A 26837-nucleotide genomic window follows, 5' to 3' on the forward strand; every position below is an offset into this window, starting at 1 on the left:
TAATAACGACCTACATATTTTTTGTCCACTTTTCTTTTTATATGCGTTCCTTTGTAGAGCATGTTAAAGTGACAGGATGAATTATTTTGTGATAAAGGTTTGAATATGAAATTAAAGGAAACGGTCGGCTGTGTTTGTACTTCATGTTGATTAATTATTTTTGTGTACTTTGTAACATTTTGAATGTCTAAACAGAGCTCGCCCATATATAATGATCTTTGCATTTAGTCTTTTAAAGTGAGAAGTTGAATGAATTTGTAATGAGGGTGTGACATTAGATGGATTGAATCGGCAGACTTTGTAGTGCTTTGAATTGTAGTGACAAATTTAAATAAAACAACGTTATTTACTGAAAATAAATTGTTTTGGGTTTAAATGAGAAAATAATGTTAATTTAGTTCTGGGTATAGTGGACATTCTAATATAAAGGAAGTAATTAATAATGTAAAGAATTTACGCATGGTTCTTGAAGTATATAATTAATGTCAACCGTTTGCTTTTAAAAGACTTTTTGAAACGGAAACGCAATCCTTTAAAGATTAATTGTTTGGGAAAACAGCAGGTAAACTGCAACGTGACCAGAATTCGGAGGGACAAAGAAGAGGAACACAGAGGGACAGAGATCTTCGAGAAGCATCTCGAATGTTCTGAAGGTCACATGAGGTAATATAAATACGAAAACATTTGCATGACTCATACAATGCGATAAAAGACTTCGGCATTGCTTAACGTTGAGAAAGTACTTCGAAAGAAGAAACAAAATCGACACTTGAAGAGAAAATCATTGGTAAGTACTAACTGTGTATATCATATTTTCCTTTTCTTGTTTCATACTTGTTCATGTTTTCTTTCCATATGAGAAGTGATATTGTAAATGAAATACACGTAAAACACTTGTAATTGTTGGAAGTATAAGGGGGACGGAAGTGTTTGTTTTTAACGGAAATTGATTGCGGATTTTCCGGCATTGAAAATAATATGACTCGGTGTACTTTTATGGAATTATAAATTAACTAATGTATAGTGTAATGTAATGTGGAGGCTACAGGGATTCAATATTGGTCATTGCACTTGGATTCGAACCAGGGCTCTCCCACGTGGAAAACCGTACGCTAGATTTTTTGCTCGATGGAGTTTTTACTTATATGGCACTAGAAATTGAACACAACCTGTGACGTTGCCGGGAATCGAATTATGATCTTCCGCGCCGAAAGCCAAATACAATAAACAAATAGCAAGGAATTTTGGATTGTTTGGACCTTTCCGTAGGACTAGACGTAGTTATTATTTTACATATTAAAAGAATAGTTGCGTAGACACACAGACAGAGAAATGTTATAATAAATATGCGATTATTTTCTTGTTCATAGGACCATAGCATATCTTCAAAATATAAGAAGTTAGTGTTACATGAAAAGACCATTAAATGATGTGTGAAACTGATTACTTATGTAATATGGTATTAATTTTTATTATTTTTTGTGTGTGGTATTAACATTTACAGTAGGGGAAAGGAACTGGGTAGCCTACACCTGCTTTGAATTTTGCTTATTTTTATCTTTAGTACTATTGAACTGAACATAAGTTTGAATTTCGGTGACGAATAATATTTTTATAATTGTTAGCATATGTCAGTGGTTTCCAACCTTTTTCATTTTGAGGCGCATCTGGAAAAAATGTTGTTTGTAAAATGCAGGAGCTGAATAAAAGCTTGGTATGTGATACTTTTGTAATCATTTTATGAGAAAATTTAGATTTTTTCTTATTGTTCCTTGATGGTACAAATAATCGTATTTGATTTGAAGTTTAGCGTCCCTTTTTAGCACCATAGTTATGTGGGACATGGACCTACTGATTAACGTTGAATTAGAATCCTTGAGCTTCAGCAGGGAATTCAATCCCCACGCCAAAGGCGCGTACGCTAACCACGTAGCCACAAAGAAGATTTATTCGTGTTTGAAACAGTTACGTGAACTAAAATACGGTATATAGTTAATTTCTTTTGGTAAGCTTCGTGTTTTATATTATATATTCACTTCGTGATTTACAGCGGTCCTAAACTAATAGATAGGAGTTTTGTGTTGTAAATGAGAGGAGAGTATTTGAAAATGTTATTTAGCTCAAAGTCGCGTCTCAGTTTCATTAATTGAATGTCGGACAAGCGCCTTTTGTAGGTATAGAGCATATGGTTTTTTACTTTAACGTTTTAGGCTTACACTTCCTTGCTATGAAAGATGGGAAACTAGTTTAAAAAAGTAAAATATTATTATGGTTTATATGAAAAAAGCACTGTGAATCAAACTTGGACCTACGTGTACGAAAAGCGTCCTGCTAGCCATTAAATTATCGGAATATATTAGACAGTATGGAGAACAAGAATTAGTACCAAGAATGTAATTTTACGTGCGTATGTGACATACACGCTGGGACGTTTTTATACTAACATTATCAGTGAGATTATTTTGTTTTGCTAATATTATATATCTAGGGTTTAGGGTAAAGTAGACGGATAAAAGCGAATACTTATAAGTAATTTATGAAGGGAAGAAATAATAGTGGTAGAGGGAAACAGACATAATGTTTCTTTGGATGAAAGGAAGACATTTCGTATGAGACATAACCATACTATTTTATTGAGGCATTAGGTCATAGATTTTTTAGATCAAGAATTTTTAGATGGGGATAATGTAAAAGTAATTAGAACATGATACGATATTAGTTAACGAAGAATCTTCTTTATTGAAATTCTGTGTATGAAATTAGTACATAGTACTAATACTGCGTACTGCAGTGTGCTAAAATGAACCGAGAATAATAAGTTGTCTAATATTAATCACGTTGATTGCATGGTTTAAAGACACTTTAAATATAGAAAACATATTTGTTTCTCGCCGAGCGACTTTGTATGAGAAGTGACTAGTAAGAGGAGATATATATGTAATAACAGGTAGTGTACGTTAGGGACAACTTGTAGTCATCTAATCAAGGTAGGTAGCGACACTTGTTGTTACGGAATATAAGAGATAAACGTTTATTTGGCAGTGCAGGTAACGGCATCTAATAGTGTGATTAATGTACTTATTATTGGAATTATCCTTATATACTGATTATAGTATTTAAGTTTATGACAAGATTTATTAGCTTTGAAATTTTGTAGGTCCGCAAATTTCCTGTACACTAGCGCCATGTTTGCCGTCAGAGACGAGGCAGCTCAGATAATAACAACAATTGGCTTAACCGACCTATTAGGAATTACCGTGACTGAGTTACTGAGACGCCTTGCTGTTACAATAAGGATAGTAGTTTTAATTCGGTAACAATATCTACTGTATAAAAACAAGCAAATGAAAAGTGGCTTGTTTTAAGATAGCACTGGATAAAGCATACCCTTTAACTGGCCTACACACCGTCTGCATGATGTAACTAGCTCTATTAAGAGTTAGGATGGGTTGCATTTTAGATATAATGAAAGCTTTACGCAGTATACTTGACATTTATGCTACGTAAAAATAACGTATTTTTAAATAATGTTTCATAAGTTTCTTTTTTGGAAGTTTGTGATTTCTGTGACAAAAAATTGCATTAGGAAGTGTGCTGCAATCTATTTTGTATTTATATAATTATTACTATAATTATATTTGCTATACTTCAAACAAAATCGAGACAGCCCTAATAAATGACTGCTTAATATTTTTAACAAAACATATTGCATTCAAATTGTTTTGTTTGAAATATAATTGTGTTCTTATATTTGATATTGAGGAATTTCCGGCTATACTATGATCGTAAGACTTCTAAGAAGGAAGTGAAGAATAGCAAGCGAAACGAAAATGGCCCTAACTGTGTGTAAATCAGCAATTCACAACTTTTAATGCAAGTTGGCTACTAGTATGTAACTGACAGATTGTTAGATTCTTGCAGATGCTCGCTTGCTGCTAACTTAGAGATCAGATAACTTTTTAAAGTTTCGCAAGTCTAGTGCAAGTGAAGCGCAAACTTATGCTATGTAGGATGTGACATACTCTGCAATGAAGCAGAAACGGAACTGGTGGGTCACATACCTAGAACAGATAGAAGATGGACGAGAAATAACATACATTGGATTTTCTAGAGATAAGAAGCGATGTACATAGAAGACAATCGAATACAAAATGTATAGATATAACCTGCCGTTTAGCAGAAACTGTACAAATGGAAAAGATCAGCTAATGGAAACATGTAGAAGAAAATGATGGAGACCTTCGTTCAGGAGATGATTGATATCATTTGAATACATATGAAAGTTACACTTTTATATTTAAGCTGAACGTTACATTTTTTTCTACAGCGACAGGAAAATGATCTAGCAGTTGGCAACACTGAAAAACGTTAGAAGCACAGACGGTGGATGATTTAAATTATTTATTTTTACGTCCTAATAGTTTTTTAGTTTCACATACATTAATTGTATTTTCGTTTCTTTATTATAAACATGAACATGCAAAGCATTTTGTTTATACAGTTAGTTTTAATTATTCGATATTGTACTGATTGGTATATTATTTCAATTACTAGAAGATAGTTGAAAAGTTTTGTGTAGCTAGACGACTATGGAAACCTTAGAGTATTGTGATGTGAGCATGTTTTAAGTTACAGAAGAAGGGTGAAACAGAATCATGTTGAAAAGTTGTAAAAGGAGAATGTGTAAGGAAATAAGAGATTTGTGAATTTAGAGAGACAATTGAAATCATATTTAGTTATTAAACTAAAATATTTGATAAAGATTTTTAAAATTTTCTATAATTTTATTTGACATATCCAGTTAAAAATGCGCACGCTATTCACAAGTAATGTAGTTAGACACGTATTTGAAGACATTTAGTGGTATTTTGATACATTTTTAAAGATATGCCTAAATATTATTTTTAACGATATATAATTGTTTTGACTATATAGCTGAAAAGTAATCATACTGATATGTATTTTGGCTATATGTTTTGTTTTTCCAAGGTCCTAATACGTGATATAAGCTATTCAGCATTTTATGAACTTATTTTGTTCATCCACTACTAAATTACATCCATCAGTTGCACATTTAAATCAGTAAATTTTTAACTTATGAACCAACTAGTTATTACTGTGAAGACTACGTTACATCATAATAAATTATAATTGAGCAAATCAATTATTTCTAAGTCTTTAGCAGTGGAGGTTTAGATGTTAACTATCTCAATTGTTCAAAATTGGATTCCAATTGTAAGTGCACTTGTTATGATTACTTTTTGATATTTTAGTTTCATATTTAAGTATAAAGTTTGTTTGTTTATTATCTATATAAGTAAATGTTTGTATTCATACTATTTAAAAGTTCCTATAATACATTTTCAATGAAAGGAAAATTTTCTGCATCTTAGTTTATCCGAAGAAACAATATGTAGTGTATTCCCCTGCAAGAGAAATATTTCTGAAATTCAGTTTAACAGAAAAAGTTGGTAAAAAAATATGTTAATAAAAATTTTAGTGCAAAAGTTAATGTATATTGTAACCAAAACGTTTCTACATTTTAGTTTCTCAGAAGTTAGAAAAGAATGTAGTGTCAATTTTCTGCAAGAAAAGTTTCTGGAATTTAGTTTAACAACAAAAAATAAAGGTTTGTAACGAAATGTTAGTAAAACATTTTTTAGTGCAAAATTTTATCTGTATAGTGTTGTAGCAATAAACATTCTGCATTTTAGTTTATCCGAAGAAACAATATGTGGCATAATTTTCTCAAGAAAAGTTTCTGAAATACAGTTTAACAGAAAAAGTTGGTAACAAGATATGTTAATAAAAATTTTTAGTGCAAAAAGTTAATGTTAACGTTGTAACAATAAACATTCTGCATTCTAGTTTATCAGAATCGTTAGAAACAATATGTGGTGTAATTGTCTGCAAGAAAAGTTTCTGAAATACATTTTAACAAAAAGTTTGTAACAAAATATGTTAGTAGAATTTTTTAGTGCAAAATTTATCTGTATAGTGTTGTAACAATAAACATTCTGCATTTTAGTTTATCCGAAGAAATAATATGTAGTGTAATTTTCTGCAAGAAAAGTTTTTCCGGAACTTCGTTTAACAAAAGTGTTAGTAACATAATGTTAGTAAAACACTTTTAGTGCAAAAGTTAATGTTTAATGTTCTAACAATAAACATTCTGCATTCTAGTTTATCAGTAACGTTAGAAACAATATGTGGTGTAATTGTCTGCAAGAAAAGTTTTCTGGAACTTCGTTTAACAAAACAGTTCGTAACATAATGTTAGTAAAACACTTTAATGCAAAAGTTAATGTTTAATGTTGTAACAATAAAAGATTCTGCATTCTAGTATATAAGACTCATGCCAGAATAAGGGTTTTCGCTTTGCTCTCAAGACAGAAAAAGAAGAAACTCGTATCCACGAAGTGAAATTTCTCGAGTTGCTACTCGCCAAATTTCACAAGTTTCGTGGATACGAGTTTCTTCTTTTTCTGTCTTGAGAGCAAAGCGAAAACCCTTATTCTGGCATGAGTCTTATATACTAGAATGCAGAATCTTTTATTGTTACAACATTAAACATTAACTTTTGCATTAAAGTGTTTTACTAACATTATGTTACGAACTGTTTTGTTAAACGAAGTTCCAGAAAACTTTTCTTGCAGACAATTACACCACATATTGTTTCTAACGTTACTGATAAACTAGAATGCAGAATGTTTATTGTTAGAACATTAAACATTAACTTTTGCACTAAAAGTGTTTTACTAACATTATGTTACTAACACTTTTGTTAAACGAAGTTCCGGAAAAACTTTTCTTGCAGAAAATTACACTACATATTATTTCTTCGGATAAACTAAAATGCAGAATGTTTATTGTTACAACACTATACAGATAAATTTTGCACTAAAAAATGTTTTACTAACATTTCGTTACAAACCTTTATTTTTTGTTGTTAAACTAAATTCCAGAAACTTTTCTTGCAGAAAATTGACACTACATTCTTTTCTAACTTCTGAGAAACTAAAATGTAGAAACGTTTTGGTTACAATATACATTAACTTTTGCACTAAAATTTTTATTAACATATTTTTTTTACCAACTTTTTCTGTTAAACTGAATTTCAGAAATATTTCTCTTGCAGGGGAATACACTACATATTGTTTCTTCGGATAAACTAAGATGCAGAAAATTTTCCTTTCATTGAAAATGTATTATAGGAACTTTTAAATAGTATGAATACAAACATTTACTTATATAGATAATAAACAAACAAACTTTATACTTAAATATGAAACTAAAATATCAAAAAGTAATCATAACAAGTGCACTTACAATTGGAATCCAATTTTGAACAATTGAGATAGTTAACATCTAAACCTCCACTGCTAAAGACTTAGAAATAATTGATTTGCTCAATTATAATTTATTATGATGTAACGTAGTCTTCACAGTAATAACTAGTTGGTTCATAAGTTAAAAATTTACTGATTTAAATGTGCAACTGATGGATGTAATTTAGTAGTGGATGAACAAAATAAGTTCATAAAATGCTGAATAGCTTATATCACGTATTAGGACCTTGGAAAAACAAAACATATAGCCAAAATACATATCAGTATGATTACTTTTCAGCTATATAGTCAAAACAATTATATATCGTTAAAAATAATATTTAGGCATATCTTTAAAAATGTATCAAAATACCACTAAATGTCTTCAAATACGTGTCTAACTACATTACTTGTGAATAGCGTGCGCATTTTTAACTGGATATGTCAAATAAAATTATAGAAAATTTTAAAAATCTTTATCAAATATTTTAGTTTAATAACTAAATATGATTTCAATTGTCTCTCTAAATTCACAAATCTCTTATTTCCTTACACATTCTCCTTTTACAACTTTTCAACATGATTCTGTTTCACCCTTCTTCTGTAACTTAAAACATGCTCACATCACAATACTCTAAGGTTTCCATAGTCGTCTAGCTACACAAAACTTTTCAACTATCTTCTAGTAATTGAAATAATATACCAATCAGTACAATATCGAATAATTAAAACTAACTGTATAAACAAAATGCTTTGCATGTTCATGTTTATAATAAAGAAACGAAAATACAATTAATGTATGTGAAACTAAAAAACTATTAGGACGTAAAAATAAATAATTTAAATCATCCACCGTCTGTGCTTCTAACGTTTTTCAGTGTTGCCAACTGCTAGATCATTTTCCTGTCGCTGTAGAAAAAAATGTAACGTTCAGCTTAAATATAAAAGTGTAACTTTCATATGTATTCAAATGATATCAATCATCTCCTGAACGAAGGTCTCCATCATTTTCTTCTACATGTTTCCATTAGCTGATCTTTTCCATTTGTACAGTTTCTGCTAAACGGCAGGTTATATCTATACATTTTGTATTCGATTGTCTTCTATGTACATCGCTTCTTATCTCTAGAAAATCCAATGTATGTTATTTCTCGTCCATCTTCTATCTGTTCTAGGTATGTGACCCACCAGTTCCGTTTCTGCTTCATTGCAGAGTATGTCACATCCTACATAGCATAAGTTTGCGCTTCACTTGCACTAGACTTGCGAAACTTTAAAAAGTTATCTGATCTCTAAGTTAGCAGCAAGCGAGCATCTGCAAGAATCTAACAATCTGTCAGTTACATACTAGTAGCCAACTTGCATTAAAAGTTGTGAATTGCTGATTTACACACAGTTAGGGCCATTTTCGTTTCGCTTGCTATTCTTCACTTCCTTCTTAGAAGTCTTACGATCATAGTATAGCCGGAAATTCCTCAATATCAAATATAAGAACACAATTATATTTCAAACAAAACAATTTGAATGCAATATGTTTTGTTAAAAATATTAAGCAGTCATTTATTAGGGCTGTCTCGATTTTGTTTGAAGTATAGCAAATATAATTATAGTAATAATTATATAAATACAAAATAGATTGCAGCACACTTCCTAATGCAATTTTTTGTCACAGAAATCACAAACTTCCAAAAAAGAAACTTATGAAACATTATTTAAAAATACGTTATTTTTACGTAGCATAAATGTCAAGTATACTGCGTAAAGCTTTCATTATATCTAAAATGCAACCCATCCTAACTCTTAATAGAGCTAGTTACATCATGCAGACGGTGTGTAGGCCAGTTAAAGGGTATGCTTTATCCAGTGCTATCTTAAAACAAGCCACTTTTCATTTGCTTGTTTTTATACAGTAGATATTGTTACCGAATTAAAACTACTATCCTTATTGTAACAGCAAGGCGTCTCAGTAACTCAGTCACGGTAATTCCTAATAGGTCGGTTAAGCCAATTGTTGTTATTATCTGAGCTGCCTCGTCTCTGACGGCAAACATGGCGCTAGTGTACAGGAAATTTGCGGACCTACAAAATTTCAAAGCTAATAAATCTTGTCATAAACTTAAATACTATAATCAGTATATAAGGATAATTCCAATAATAAGTACATTAATCACACTATTAGATGCCGTTACCTGCACTGCCAAATAAACGTTTATCTCTTATATTCCGTAACAAGTGTCGCTACCTACCTTGATTAGATGACTACAAGTTGTCCCTAACGTACACTACCTGTTATTACATATATATCTCCTCTTACTAGTCACTTCTCATACAAAGTCGCTCGGCGAGAAACAAATATGTTTTCTATATTTAAAGTGTCTTTAAACCATGCAATCAACGTGATTAATATTAGACAACTTATTATTCTCGGTTCATTTTAGCACACTGCAGTACGCAGTATTAGTACTATGTACTAATTTCATACACAGAATTTCAATAAAGAAGATTCTTCGTTAACTAATATCGTATCATGTTCTAATTACTTTTACATTATCCCCATCTAAAAATTCTTGATCTAAAAAATCTATGACCTAATGCCTCAATAAAATAGTATGGTTATGTCTCATACGAAATGTCTTCCTTTCATCCAAAGAAACATTATGTCTGTTTCCCTCTACCACTATTATTTCTTCCCTTCATAAATTACTTATAAGTATTCGCTTTTATCCGTCTACTTTACCCTAAACCCTAGATATATAATATTAGCAAAACAAAATAATCTCACTGATAATGTTAGTATAAAAACGTCCCAGCGTGTATGTCACATACGCACGTAAAATTACATTCTTGGTACTAATTCTTGTTCTCCATACTGTCTAATATATTCCGATAATTTAATGGCTAGCAGGACGCTTTTCGTACACGTAGGTCCAAGTTTGATTCACAGTGCTTTTTTCATATAAACCATAATAATCTTTTACTTTTTTAAACTAGTTTCCCATCTTTCATAGCAAGGAAGTGTAAGCCTAAAACGTTAAAGTAAAAAACCATATGCTCTATACCTACAAAAGGCGCTTGTCCGACATTCAATTAATGAAACTGAGACGCGACTTTGAGCTAAATAACATTTTCAAATACTCTCCTCTCATTTACAACACAAAACTCCTATCTATTAGTTTAGGACCGCTGTAAATCACGAAGTGAATATATAATATAAAACACGAAGCTTACCAAAAGAAATTAACTATATACCGTATTTTAGTTCACGTAACTGTTTCAAACACGAATAAATCTTCTTTGTGGCTACGTGGTTAGCGTACGCGCCTTTGGCGTGGGGATTGAATTCCCTGCTGAAGCTCAAGGATTCTAATTCAACGTTAATCAGTAGGTCCATGTCCCACATAACTATGGTGCTAAAAAGGGACGCTAAACTTCAAATCAAATACGATTATTTGTACCATCAAGGAACAATAAGAAAAAATCTAAATTTTCTCATAAAATGATTACAAAAGTATCACATACCAAGCTTTTATTCAGCTCCTGCATTTTACAAACAACATTTTTTCCAGATGCGCCTCAAAATGAAAAAGGTTGGAAACCACTGACATATGCTAACAATTATAAAAATATTATTCGTCACCGAAATTCAAACTTATGTTCAGTTCAATAGTACTAAAGATAAAAATAAGCAAAATTCAAAGCAGGTGTAGGCTACCCAGTTCCTTTCCCCTACTGTAAATGTTAATACCACACACAAAAAATAATAAAAATTAATACCATATTACATAAGTAATCAGTTTCACACATCATTTAATGGTCTTTTCATGTAACACTAACTTCTTATATTTTGAAGATATGCTATGGTCCTATGAACAAGAAAATAATCGCATATTTATTATAACATTTCTCTGTCTGTGTGTCTACGCAACTATTCTTTTAATATGTAAAATAATAACTACGTCTAGTCCTACGGAAAGGTCCAAACAATCCAAAATTCCTTGCTATTTGTTTATTGTATTTGGCTTTCGGCGCGGAAGATCATAATTCGATTCCCGGCAACGTCACAGGTTGTGTTCAATTTCTAGTGCCATATAAGTAAAAACTCCATCGAGCAAAAAATCTAGCGTACGGTTTTCCACGTGGGAGAGCCCTGGTTCGAATCCAAGTGCAATGACCAATATTGAATCCCTGTAGCCTCCACATTACATTACACTATACATTAGTTAATTTATAATTCCATAAAAGTACACCGAGTCATATTATTTTCAATGCCGGAAAATCCGCAATCAATTTCCGTTAAAAACAAACACTTCCGTCCCCCTTATACTTCCAACAATTACAAGTGTTTTACGTGTATTTCATTTACAATATCACTTCTCATATGGAAAGAAAACATGAACAAGTATGAAACAAGAAAAGGAAAATATGATATACACAGTTAGTACTTACCAATGATTTTCTCTTCAAGTGTCGATTTTGTTTCTTCTTTCGAAGTACTTTCTCAACGTTAAGCAATGCCGAAGTCTTTTATCGCATTGTATGAGTCATGCAAATGTTTTCGTATTTATATTACCTCATGTGACCTTCAGAACATTCGAGATGCTTCTCGAAGATCTCTGTCCCTCTGTGTTCCTCTTCTTTGTCCCTCCGAATTCTGGTCACGTTGCAGTTTACCTGCTGTTTTCCCAAACAATTAATCTTTAAAGGATTGCGTTTCCGTTTCAAAAAGTCTTTTAAAAGCAAACGGTTGACATTAATTATATACTTCAAGAACCATGCGTGAATTCTTTACATTATTAATTACTTCCTTTATATTAGAATGTCCACTATACCCAGAACTAAATTAACATTATTTTCTCATTTAAACCCAAAACAATTTATTTTCAGTAACTAACGTTGTTTTATTTAAATTTGTCACTATAATTCAAAGCACTACAAAGTCTGCCGATTCAATCCATCTAATGTCACACCCTCATTACAAATTCATTCAACTTCTCACTTTAAAAGACTAAATGCAAAGATCATTATATATGGGCGAGCTCTGTTTAGACATTCAAAATGTTACAAAGTACACAAAAATAATTAATCAACATGAAGTACAAACACAGCCGACCGTTTCCTTTAATTTCATATTCAAACCTTTATCACAAAATAATTCATCCTGTCACTTTAACATGCTCTACAAAGGAACGCATATAAAAAGAAAAGTGGACAAAAAATATGTAGGTCGTTATTACGTACGCAAAATAATGAGACTACAGTCCGATACAGCATAATTACATGTCAGTAATTGTACCTAAAGTACCGGTAAAAACTGTAATAATTCAAGTTCAATTGAACCTTTGTACTTCAATGAGAGTACTTAGAGTAATTACAATATTCGTTACTTCAATGACAGTATGTACGTAGAGTATAAGTACTTTCAAGGTCAAAAAAAGGACGTATGGGTATTACTCTACTAACATTCTATCTACATGAATGTTATATATGTCGATTACTGGAAACCGCTTCTCGCTATCTATTACCATATTTACTATATAATGATTAACGTTAAAACCGGAAATGGTTGATTTGTACCGCTTCCGGTTTGAATATTACATTCATCAGGGAACTCGGCGAAGACTACAGACAATCATTAACGCACAGGGTAATCCCACAAAATATTAAATAACGTAATATACTTTATAAGCATTAATTCAATCATAAGTGTACGGTGACTTTTTGCGTTTACAAAAAAGGAATTCTCTCTTTTCTTCTGAAGAAAACAGTGATTGTGTTTGTTTGGCCTTTCTCTTGTATATAGAAATAAAATGTATGAATGTGTAGTCTTAATTCTGGTTATATACGTATATATTTTCCACCTCCCGTTCTCATGCTAGCTGTTTTCAATGTAAAGTATGCACGGTGTACGGACACTTTCTGCGCTCACTGTAGGTATGTTGACAATAAGCGAATATTATTAGAATATTTGTTGAGATTTCTTTTCCTTCACTGCCTTTCGCCTGGTTAAAAAGTACTTTGCAGTGCTTTGGAGCAGCTGCAGGTGGGAACGCGATAATGTTTAAGACATACCGGCGACTTTTTTTGTGTGTGAAAATAAGACCTTCCTCATAAAGCAGTAAATAACTGCAGTAGCAATTGTCTACGTAAGTGACAAAGACATATCCAACTACAAGAAACTAATACAGTATATATATTCATTATTGTGTTTCTCTTTAACAGCTACTAGCTAGGGATGACCAATTCCAGAATTTTTACTTTCCGGAATCCGGAAAGTAAAATCGGAAAAATTTCGGATTTCGGAAAAAATTCCGATTTTTTTCTAAATTCCGGATTTTTCCGAATGTCGGAATTTATCTGAATTCCGGATTTTTTCCGAATTCCGGAATTTTTCTGAATTCCGGAATTTTTCCGAAATCCGGAATTTTTTCGAATTCCGGAAAGTAAATTTTCCTATTCCGGAAAACAAAATTTCCGGAATCCGGATTCCGGAAAATTTTGGCCATCCCTAGTTTATACTGCTTTCTGTTTACGCTGTATACGTAATTGTTGGGCAAATTTTCACCCATGTTTCTTTTCACGTGACTTTTCCCAGTGAGTTATTTGTGAAGAACATCGGTATGTTACCTCACCAGCTTCAATCTGAATAGTAAATAAAGTTCTCTATTGATAAGCATTAGTATTTTTCTACAAATTATTTTTTTAAACTTTTATGCAGCTGTAAATTTAATACCTCAGAAATATAAGTATTATAGAAAAATCTTTTAGAATTCTGTATTTAATTTTTCACTATCTTTCTTGATTCTATGAAGAGAAACTATATTCTCAATTACTTCATAAATTCTCAAGCAAATACTACAAAATATACAGTAATAAAACATTTATGAGTCATGGGTGAAAATTCACCCATGTTTTCTTTGGCGTATGTAAAGAAAGATTTCCTTTTAATGGTTAATAATTTTCATAAAATACTTATGTTATTAGTTACATCTTACCGGAACTATATTGCATTTGAGCCTAACACCAATTGTTAGTAGAGCTCTACATAGACAGTAGTATGTTTCAGATGTTATTTCATGTGTAACTAATTCACAGTAAACAAAAGAGTTATATTTTTCCCAATAATAAGAAATAAAATCTATTGCAAACCAATCTAATATCTGGAAGAGTTTCAACATTTAATTTAGGTGTTTCATTGAAACCTACCTCGCAATTGAATATTGTTTCAAGTCTTTCTTTGGGATCACAATTCTTTTTGGGTCTCATCAAGACGTAAATGTTTCCAATGTCTGGACATGCTCGCAAGAGTTTCTCCAGCAATACTCTGCCAAGAAATCCTGAACCTCCTGTTAGTAACACATCACGTCCTTGATAGAAATCTAAAATCCGACTGCCACTATTTTTTATTTCTGTGCCATAACCAGCCATGTCGTCCTAAACGAAAATAATAATAATAATTAAACGTTTTTAGTAAGATCTCTAAAAGGGCCAATAAGCATAAATATATAAGAATTTAATATAAGCGACAAGATACATCGGAAAATGGAATCCAAAATAAACATATATATCTAAAATCTTAGGTTATATATTCAGGTTAAAGATTTCCCATAACTTCTTTATATAGATAAAGAATAGCATTATATTTATTGTAACAAAAAATTAGTAAAGTTTTCGAGTTGATTACAAAATTACCTTAGCATATACACAAAAAGACACACAGAGTTATTTATTATTCACTCCAAAGTTTCAAACCTCGACAACACAGGAACAAACTGAGAACTAGCATAAATTAACAAATCACTAGAAAAACTCTCCAAATTCTAACGCCTAATAAAAGCCGAAGCATGGTTGCATATCTTACTACCAGGGGATAGTTGTGACGAATCATACTATTCACTGGTGAGAAGCAATTATTTTGTCTTGAAATTTGCTAAGTGAGAGTATGTTCCGACTGCGCAGGGCAGATTTCCTAACAAATTTCAAACAGAAGCATCTGTAGATTAAATTATAGTGCATTGTACAACCACCAGCATAAGTATCTTTTCCTTTAACTGTTATAAATCCATAATGTCTTATCCAGCATATTTGCTGGTGTCACAAACGCCTGGACAGACGCAACCCAAACACACATAACAATTCTAGCAACCGAAGAGTTGGTACGCCTAGGTACCATTGAAATAGGCTTCTTTTGTAGAGTCGATAATGCACGAAAACTGAAACTATGGTTGAAATAAACTGAAACTATCAAATCTAAAACAATGCAGCACAATCTTGTTTACTGTTATTACTGCTTACATGCCAGTCTTGCTAGAACTTCGCCAGAATATCAGCCATTTTGCCTATGATTGGCCACTCTCTGCGAGGAGCATTTTGGACAACTAGAACGAAAGCGACTTAACCATTTTCTGGCTGTAGGTTTTGATAATGTATATTGCCTATAAAGTGGTTTTGTAAAAGTGAAAGGGAATGCGGGAAGGCGTCGTTTCCCACTTCCAAAAATATTTATGGCGTCCCCTCACTTCCTTAAAAAATTCAATAGGTAAAGGTAGGCACGGGGGACAGTGTGAGGTCATCCGCCCTTTTACCTTGTCAGATCCACTTTTACCCATGGTATAATCAGCACAAATTTTCCATAAATAGAAGCTTTGCTTGGCATATAATTAAACACAAACAAACTATTTGCTCAGCAAAACAATATATTCACATTTAAAAACTACATACGTGTGACAGTTTCACCAACCAACACTTTGGCTTCATCAGACACTATCACACTGTCACACGTATGAAGTTTTTAAATGTGAATATACTGTTTTGCTCAGGAAATAGTTTGTTTGTGTTTAAGCCCAAATTTCTTCACAGGCTTGAGCAACATTTATGTCTTTATCGGAACGAAATTGTGAACTCAAATTATATTTTGGTGTATATTCTCTGAACTTCACATCGCAATACCATAACCTAATGCATATCTACTACTTTCAACTCTCAAATGGAATTACTTCCCGCTGCGACTCATCTACGCTGACATCTGAAATACTAACGCCATCACTTTCACAAAAGACTCAATACATTTTAGATACCTGATATTTTTACAATACAATTTTGTAGACAACTTCCACAATTAAGATCTCTCAAAGGGATTAATGATTTCCGCACCTAAATTATTATTTAGTCTACGTAAGTTGACTGGCTCTTCACGTACTGGAACTTCATACCGTAGTTTAACAAACACTTAACGCAGGAATGCAAATAACCACTCGCCCAGGGTGAGTGGTTCATCGGTGCGGGTGAGTTTTTAAACAGTAAAGCCTATAAAAACCACGATTGGGATGTGGAATGTGGGCTAGTAACTTTTTTCTTGGGCTAGGAAAATTTTGTTGCTTATTTGCATCCCTGAGTTAACGTAAATTTCACTTGGATATTATTATAAAAGGACCTGAGTCACATTTTAAGTGGTTTTGATACAGAGATTCATATCAGTGAATTCCCTGTACAAGAAGTACATTACTCTCCCGGTGTGGTCAAATATCTTTCAGCTGAGCTTTCAGGGTTGAAACTGTGTTGAAACTACCAAAGCCGAAGTAAAACATTGTGAGAATTGCAAGAAAGAATCAGCTGTAGAACTTACACCACAGGAGAAGATAAAGTTGACACGAACAATGGACGAATTTGGAAGACTTTCCAAGACGTTTAATGAGTTCTTAACTTTATTTTTTTTAACTTCATGTGGAACGTTACACGAACAATGGACGAATCTGGAAGACTTTCCAAGACGTTTAATGAGTTCTTAACTTTATTTTTTTTAACTTCATGTGGAACGTTAAGTTCTCTAAACTTTCCGGATAAGATTTGTTTTGGAACCAAATAATTGACGTCAATGTATCGTGCATTATGAAAATAGGTCTCGCACATTATTACGTTTTTTATGAAGGAGAGCCTACAAAGGTCCTAACTGTTTTACTTGTAAATTACCACATCATAAGATTTGGTAATTTACAATATAACGTGATAAAACATCATCATGGAAAATAAATTAGGTTAACAACTAATTACGTGGTGAGCAAATGGCAATTTGAATAATTTAGCGATGTTTTACCCAGAGAAGGGGGGTAAGAAGGACTATCCATATTTACAGTTATGTACTCGACTCCTAAAGAACAATTGCATTTTTTGACAATTCCTAAATTTAAGGCACGTACGAAAACATCTCTTCCAAATTTTGAGAAGGGAGCATCATTGTACAAATGTCTATGAAAGAGAATGTACTCCTGTACTTAAAAAAATATACAATCTATCTGTCTATCTATTAAAATGTTACAATAACAATAAAAACGCTTTTTTTACTGTTTTCGGCAGACGATAACGTCGTCACTTCGGGAGGGACTTAAGTTTAATTTCAGTGATAAGTGGAACACATGTACGGGCTATGAGGTTTAATAAAAAAGCTTTTTTTTTTACCATGAAAGGCATTGTGGTCCCTTACAAGGGTTACGCCCTTTTCTCGGGAAGAGAAGGAATAGTAATATGAAAAGAAGGCAACAGGGATGGTCTAAGTGATTTAATAACTTACATAAACTTTATTGATGATAAATTATATAGCATTCAAGTACCATAGCAGGCATTATGGCCTTTAGCCATAACCATTAGGATGGGTGATGAGATGGAGATGAGGGTGAAGTGCACTCAACGCCACAGCACAGTAATGAGAAGGGTTAGTTAGACGAATGCATGTTATCTTCCGATCCTGGGGCTGTTCAGGATCATGAGAGACACAATGAGCCCTGTTAGAAGAGATGGATTACTGTGCATATGATGGGAATATGTAGTGCGAATCCGAATGAATGGCAAAGGTTGATGCGATGTCCTCATCAGGATGATTATGGTGGAAGTGAATAACGGTATAAAGTAAAGAGAAGGGAGAGTGGTGGGTAGCGGACAGGATGTTGTGGAGCGTAGTCGCTATCACTGTGTAGAATATAAAGGAAAAGGGGATGCTTCTGAGCCAATCTATTAGTAATGTAGGAAAGTCGAACTTTTTCTATGTGGTAAAGGATGTGAAGAAAGGAGATGCGATCATACAGATCTTGTGTAGGACTGGGTAGCTTGATACGATATGCAATACGCAGGGCCTGTCGTTCTAGGATCTTGAGCTTGTTGTAAAAGGTTGAATGTACAGCGACCCAAGCTGTGAACCCATAGGTGAGGACAGGTCGTAGGAACACCTTATATGTTGTGAGAATGGTATCTGCTTGTAGGCCCCAGATTGTGCCAGTGTGTCGGCGAAGAAGATTCAGTCTATTGTAGGCTTTAGTGATAATCTGAGCTAAGTGAGGTCGCCATGTGAAGTGAGTATCGAATGTAACACCTAGGTACTTAACGTGTTTGGTAGGTTTGATGGGAATATCAAGAACAGAAAGGTTCAGGCGTGTTGGGTTTCTATGGAAGCGGGACCGTCTCTTAGGGTCAAGAAAAACTATTGCTTGAGTCTTCTCAGCATTTAGGCGTAATCGCCATTTCGAGCACCAACTAACAAAGATATCGATGGCAGACTGGAGTGCTGTGTTCAATTGGTGGATCGTTTTGCCGAGAGCAAGAAAGGCTGTATCGTCTGCAAACTGGAAGAGATGTACATTTGGAGGAAGTGGAGGAAGATTGGCAACGAAGAGCAGATACAGAAGTGGAGATAACGCTGAGCCCTGCGGAACGCCGGAATGAATAAAGACATGATGTGATAAGGAGTCGTTTACAGATATATATGAAATGCGACATGATAGAAAGTTGAAAATGAATCGGATGTAGCACATTGGTAGTTTACAGGACAGAAGCTTAAAGAAAAGCGCAAGATGCCATACTTCATCGAAAGCTTTCTCAAGGTCGAATAGAAGTAAGCATGAAGGCTGTGAGCGGTTGAAGTGATTCGTAATGATATTGGTGAGACGTAAGAATTGGTCGTGAACACCAATGCGAGGACGGAAACCTGCTTGACGGAGTGGAATGATACGACGGCGAGAGAAATGTGGATGAAGTCTGTTTACAAGACTGTGTTCTAGAATTTTGCAGAAGACAGTGGTTAATTAGATTGGACGGTAAGATGATACAGAGGTAGCTGGCTTGTTAGGTTTTAGAAACATTAAAGTCTTGGAAATTTTCCAATCGGCGGAAATGACACCAGTACGTAAAATGTAAGTGAAAATATGGGCTAACAGGAGCAGTAAACAGAAAAGACTCTCCTTAATGTGACGGTAGGTGATAAGATCCATGCCTGGAGCAGTGTTACGTTTCCGAGCTGTGACTTCACGAATTTTGGAACTGTAATGGGTGTGGTAAGTTCGTGATGAGCTGGAAAGGTATGCTCTGTACTGGGTTGAAGATGAGAAACAACATGAAACGTATATGCAGGATGGTGTCGTTCAGATCTTTTAGGAGGAAATGGAGTGAAGATGGTTTGGAGATGATTCGCAAAGGCATCAGCTTTGGCACTATCTGAGATGAGTGGATGATGACCGTCAATGAGAGGATAAGGTGTTCGAGTAAGTTTGCCATTCAATGCATTAAATATCTTCCAGTATTTGGCAGGATGTGAAGTTGTTTCCAGTGTATTGCACGTTTTGACCGAGTTAGGAAGTTTATAGGCGACAACATAGTTACAAACCGGACATTGTCGGAGATGGCGTAGAGCCTCCTCGTTCTTTGTGCGTATGTAATCTCTGTAAAATTGTCGAGAACGTCTGATCATGTGAAGGTACTGAGGAGGTAATCGAGGACGCCATGGATGTACTTGCTAGGTATATTCTCGGCAGATGTTGTATGGATAAAAGAGGTGATAGCATCCACCGCCGAGTATAGTTCATCCTCAGTATTTGGTGGCTCGAGATGTTCAAGCTTAGAAGTGAGATGAAGTCTGTAGTTATCCCAATTAGCTTTGTCAAATCTAGGGACCCTCCCTAGGTGGAATATTTACAGAACAGTGGTGGCGAAAAGAACGTTTGATAGTTAACTTGGCTGGAAGGTGGTCACTGCCAAGAGGGTCTAAGAGTTCGATATGGAATTCCCCGGCAAGGGTAGATGAGGTGATGACATCTATCTGAGAGGGGGCGAATAAAAACGCCTGAATTCCAACCTGTAACTTTGGATTTCAAACCTTTTATTTACGGTTATTTGTGATTTCACGTTTAACAAAGACAAATATTTTAAAGTATGTATACTTTAATAAATAAATTATTTAAATAGATCTTTTTCATAAAGTTTAGGTTTTAAAATTGAAGGGTTTGGTGCAAGAAGGAGGCAACTCCAATTTGTGCCACTATTGAGTTGCACACCCTATCACATACAAAAGAAAAAGGTGCTTCGTTTGGTACAAGAATGAGGCAGCTCCACCCGCTAGTTCCAAAGAAATGCGGCAGATGGAGCTGCCTGTACTCCGAGTTTGCGTGAAAACTGAGTTTAAAACTTTTTTTTTATTTGCTACATACTGGAAAAAGTGGAGCTGCCTTCTTCTTGCACCAATCCCTTCAATTGTTGTTCAAAGCCTTTGTATTTTAATACGCCTTCTCCAAAACAATGCAAATGAATTGTGCTGCCATCTTCGGAGTTCTTTTAAACTATATGTTTGTGGCCAATCCTTTCGACAATGAAATCTCGGAAACTACAGGCTCTAAAAAAGATGACGTTTTCACTGATCGATTGCAGATTTTGCATAGATTGTCCAGTTCTAATTGAATATTTTTTTTAAAAAAAACATGGCCATTATTTCTTTATTACATTTTTACGAGTACACTGGAAGTGTTAAAATTAAAAAGAAACTAAAACATCATATCCGACGCATTATACATTCCAACACCACATAGATATTATAGGGGTTGTATATGTCTCAGGCGATTGATTCATGGACACATAATAATGAAAAGGAAGGATAACCAGTCAAAGATGAATCTTAATTTTTGGAGTGTTTTGCCCAATGGACACAATATATAACTGACATTATAATTAATTGTGTATTTAATGTATTTGCTTATTACATAGTACATGCAAGAAGAAAGAAAACACTGATCATACATAAATTAGAAATTTCAACCGGAAGTAGGCTTAAATCTTGCAAACGATGCGAGATATTGAAAAAATAATCTGAAAAATCTCCCCTTTATAGTATCCTTTGTCGATTTTTATCACGACGTCTTTAACTTTTGTATGTAAAGGGACATGTACAAATGTTGTGAGGAATGGCTGGGAGATTCATGCTCATATATGAATGATGCTCTGTGTAGAGAGAGCAGATTCAGCTAGTATATATATTAAAATCTTTATATGTTTGTTTCCAATCATTTCGACAATGAGATCTCGGAAACCACAAGTGCTACAAACGTGCCGTTTTCACTGGTTGATTCCAAATATTATGAGATTGTCCAGTTCTCATTCAAATTTTCAGAAACCGTGTCGTTATTGTTTTTATTCAACATTTTAGGGACCGTTTTGAGCTCATAAGATTAACATTGTTCCATGCCAAAGCTAAGGTGTTAGGCAACCAGTAGGTACGTTACGTATGGCGGGTTGACGAACATTCCAGGCGCTTTGCTGAAATCTGAATGACAAAACATATTGCATGCTGGCAACTTCAAAGGCCTCAAGAGACCCACTGAGGCGTACTCGGACGGATATGGATTTATTAGAAAAAATATTTCCACTTGCTATCGTGTTACTTCTACAAATTTGCTACAAACTTACTCCAATATCTATACATAGCAGTTCACTTCTTTTGTGAGTCTTCTATCCTTTACTTGTGTGAGTAAGGACACATGCACAGTGGGAAGGAGATTCATCGTCATAACAGAATGATGCGCTGATGCGCTGAGACAGTTTCAGCTAGTTTATATATTAAAATGCTAGGTTTATATGTTTGTCTCCAATCCTTTCGACAATGAGATCTCGAAAACCGCAAGTGCTAAATATGTACGATTTTCACTGGTCAGTTGCAAATTTTGTGTAGGTTGTCCAGTTCTAATTGAATATTAAAAAAAACCATGACCATTATTTCTTTGTTACATTTTTTAGGGGTACACTGGAAGTGCTGTAATTTTAGTAAAGTAAAGCAGTACATCCTACGATTTTTACATTCCAACACAACATAGTTGTATACAGGGGTGTCATATCTCTCAGGCGTTTATTTCATGTCCAAATGATAATGAGGAACGAAGGATAACCATTTCTCCAGTCTAACTAGGGATGTACTTGAACCTGAACCCACAAAGTGGAAGTGACGTATATATTTCCTGAAAGTTTGGGCCAAGGTAAGATCAAAACCGGTTACCAAAATTGTGAAGATCTCAGGCATTTTGCTTGAATGCAGCGCTTTACTCATTTTTATTAAAATCTTTAAGAGTGTCTATAAAGTCCGTTGCAACCCCGAAAAATTTGAAACGTCGAGATAGACATGAAAACAGAAAAACGTGTCTTTTATCATTTCAAAAGTACAACGTATCAAAGTAAATTAACTTGTCCCAGACGGGGTCGAACTCAAAATGTTTAACTGGAAATTGGGAGGTTACCTTGCATATCGTATGAAAGTTGGTGTTAAATGAAAGAAGATAAATCAAGTCTCGATTCTCTACGATAAGCCTGTACAAAATAGCGATGGCTCAAAATATCAACATAATCTTCATTGCAAAATCTATGACCACTCGTATGAATCTGAAACAGTGGGATAGGTGTAAAAACAAAAACAAGTATATGCCATTATTTCAAAATATAATGGTTCAAACTAAGAAACAATGTTCCAGGGTCTCTCGCAGGTGCCCAGATGGGGTACAATTGAAAATGTTGAAATGGGAAAGTGGTTCAAGTAGAGTATCGTATGAAAGCCGATGTTAAGTGAAAGAAGATAAAACAAGTCTCGTCTCTTGATGATAACCCTGTGCAAAATGGTGGTAGGTCAAAATGTCAACACAAGCGTCATTGAAAAGTCTATGGCCACTTCTATTAATCTGAAGCGGTGAGACAGGTGTAAAAACAAACACAAAACTGGAATGCATCAAAGTAAATAAGAAATTCCCAGGGTTACCCACAGAATCCTAGACGGGGTCCAATTCAAAAGTTTCAAAGGGAAGTAAATAAGCACATCATATGAAAGTTCGTGTTAAATGATATAGAACTGGACATTGGACAAGTTTCGACTATCGATAAGCATTGCAGAATGGCAGCGGCCAAAATATACTCATCGAAAAGTCTATAGCCACCCCTATAAATCTGAAACGGTGAGAGAGACGCGAAAACAGGAAAACGCGTGTTCCATTATTTCATAAATAGAACACCACTAAAAGAGTTTGTTTTCTCAGATTCAGGTGAGGTCCATTTCAAAATGTGGAAATAGGAAGGAGGCTTATCTGGCATATCGTTTAAAAAGTATTGTTAAACAAGATATGAAAGTTTCGACTTTCTGTGAAACCCTTTGCAAAATGGTAGCGGGTCAAAATGGCAACACAGGTTTTATGAAAATGTGCCTGACCAGGCCTAGAAATGTGAAGCGCATTGAACTCTACGGGAGGCCATGGGACACTTCTTTTACTTTGATACGTTGTATTAGTTGCGGCAGAAAAAGGAACTTCTCGTGTTTAGCAGGGAGGAGTCGGCGCGATTTTTTCCCAATTTGTCGGGCATTTCCAATTAGCACAGTCACGACTTTTTCAATAAGTTTTGTTTTTACAATTTTTCCATAAACAACACCCAGCCAGGGCCTTTTCTCTCTCAAGCCTTGTCGAAACGAGAGGACGTAGACATTTCTGGGAGTTGCTAATCAGTAATGTTCATGCAATGACAATATGGCTGACATGTTAACAAAATAACTATTCAAGTTCAGTCCCTTGGTATTTGAAACTTCTGAGTAGGCCCTGTCTCGAATCCTACGGGTGCGTCTGAGATATTTCTTTTTTACTGTAATACATTCTAGTTTTTTTTCACACATGTCTCACCATTTCAGATTAATAGGAGTGACTATAGGCTTTTCAATGACGCTTGTGTTGACATTTTGTCCCACCGCCATTTTCCACAGGCTTATCATCAACAGTCGAGACTTGTTTCTTCTTTTTTCACTTAACATCAGCTTTCGTACGATACTTTATCTGAATCCCTTTCCCATTTCAATATTTTTAGTTGGACCCCGTCTGGGACTTTGGATCATTTTTTTTTTACTTTGGATTATTATACTTTTGAAATAATGACATATCCGTGTTTTTGTTTTTACATCTATCACACCGTTTCAGATTCATACGAGTGGCCAAAGACTGCAATGAAAATTGTGTTGATATTTTGAGCCATCGCTATTTTGTACAGGCTTATCGTAGAGAGTCGAGACTTGATTTATCTTCTTTCATTTAACACCAACTTTCATACGGTATGCAAGTTCACCCTCCTTTCCAGTTAAAAATGTTGAGTTAGACCCCGTCTGGGACCCTGTGTTATTTTACTTTGATACGTTGTACTTTTGTAATGATGAAAGACATGTTTTTCTGTTTTCATATCTATTTCGACATTTCAGATTTTTCGGGGTTGCAACGAACTTTATGGACACGCTTAAACGGTGCAAACGGTGCGAAATATTGAAAAATCTCTCCTTTATTTTACCCTTACAGGTGTCTGTGAGAGGACATGTACAGATGTTATGAGGAATGACAAGGAGATTCATGCTCATATGTGAATGATGCTCTTTGTAGAGAGCGCAGGTTTAGCTAGTGTAATATTTGAAAACCTAATGAAAGATAATAAATTAGGTCAAAAATCTCCGAAATTTACATTTCTGTCATATTTTTTTGCCCATGAGAGGGAAAGAGATGAACCAACCAAACTTATAAAGGTACCGTACGCACAAGGCCGTAACTTGTGGGGGACAGGGGGCAACTGTCCTCTAAGGAAGCTTCCCGCCGTTCGAGGGGTGCCTACTTACGAAAAAATTTTCTTGCTCCATATATGATACGAACATGAAATTATAAACGAAACGTGAAATAGGTTCACTACATTACATAAACAAAACAGCACACAAAAGATAAATAAAACAAAAAAGAGTTGTGAGCCTATTTCAGTTTTAAAAAAGTCTGCTACTAGGTGCCCTAGAAATAATATGTATTAGTATGGCTTTGAGATTTGTCAATATTGTCCCTGTAATTAGTTTGTCGTGTATGGAACGGACCCAGGGGCGTAATGGCCCTGCAGATCTTGCCGTGCGGGAGGGCCTACAGGCTCCGGGGTGGGTGCACATGGAATAAGAGAAAGATGGAAAAAAAAGGGACCTATTTTCGAATTTTGCGGGGAACCCAAACAACTTTTTCTAGAGGCCTAAATATAATTGCTTGCCCCGAAGAAAAAATCTAAGTTACCGGTACGGCTCTACGTACGTACCCCGGTTCTACACTACCATATCAAATTTTCAGTTTTGGAAATTTACAAAATTTAAGAATGTTTCCCTGTGTACTTCTAGATCATTGACCCTGTGTCCCGATCTAGTGGCCATTGGGAGCAAATTAGGGTCAATATCTATCTATATTACTGTAAAGCCTGAGATAAATATGTGGTATATTCCACCATAATGTGACCATATTTTTCTTGGAGTTTGGGTGCTAATTGGTCTCTCTTTCCTGACTGATTTTTAACCAAAACAATGGTGGTGATGAAGCCTCACAAACAATATACGACGTATTGTATCAAAATCATATATATATATATATATATATATATATATATATATATATATATATATATATATATATATATATATATATATATATATATATATATATATATAGTATATATTCGATTTTGATACAATATTGCTTATAGTCTTTATTCATTGCTCATTTGAACTTCTCAGATTCGTCCATTCCTCGTTTCAACTTTTAAGTCCTCCTTTTATGAATCATAAGTTCTGCGACTGCTGCTTTCGTGCTATTCTCACAATGACTTGCTTTTAATTTTGGATCCTTTTAACATAGTTTCAACACCGAAAGCTCACTTAAAAGATATTTGATCACATCGGAAGAGTAATATGCCTCTTCAGCAGAAAATTCATTGATATGATGCCACTGTTATCAGAACTCCCTAAAATCTGACTCAGATGCCTTTTTACAATATCATTTAATTAAAACTTGTATTTGTTAAACTGTGAAGAAGCTCTACTACAACCAATCCATTCACGTAATAATAATAATAATAATAATAATAATAATAATAATAATAATAATAATAATAATAATAATAATAATAATAATAATAATAATAATAATAAACAAAATCCTTCATTCCCATCCGAAGATGGGCGGGCCTTAGAAGGTTATGCCTTCTCTCTGGCCAGAGGAGTAACAAGACTGAAGATATGAGAAAAGATACATGAAAATCAGGATACAGTTAAACCTGGATGAGTATATTATTCAGCCTCTGTGGCCAGCTGAGTGGAAAAGTATGGTGGTTATAGCGATGGTCGGAGAATTGTGTAAACTAATGAGCATGCAAGAAATGGAAGTTTATGGAGGATAA

General features: G+C 34.2%; 1 protein-coding gene across 2 annotated transcripts in view; it reads right to left on the reverse strand.

The window, feature by feature from the left end:
* Positions 1-26837, reverse strand: part of LOC145662067 (putative fatty acyl-CoA reductase CG5065) — a 122586-nt gene that overhangs the window by 82164 nt on the left and 13585 nt on the right. For both annotated transcript variants that reach the window (XM_081727404.1, XM_081727402.1), the window contains exon 2: positions 14532-14759. In XM_081727404.1, coding sequence (XP_081583530.1) covers positions 14532-14753 — 222 coding nt within the window. In that variant the 5' untranslated portion in view covers positions 14754-14759. The remainder of the gene's footprint in view (positions 1-14531; positions 14760-26837) is intronic.

The sequence above is a fragment of the Thermobia domestica genome, chromosome 10 (genome assembly GCF_964235325.1).
Source record: "Thermobia domestica chromosome 10, izTheDome1.hap1.1, whole genome shotgun sequence".
Classification (NCBI taxonomy): domain Eukaryota; kingdom Metazoa; phylum Arthropoda; class Insecta; order Zygentoma; family Lepismatidae; genus Thermobia; species Thermobia domestica.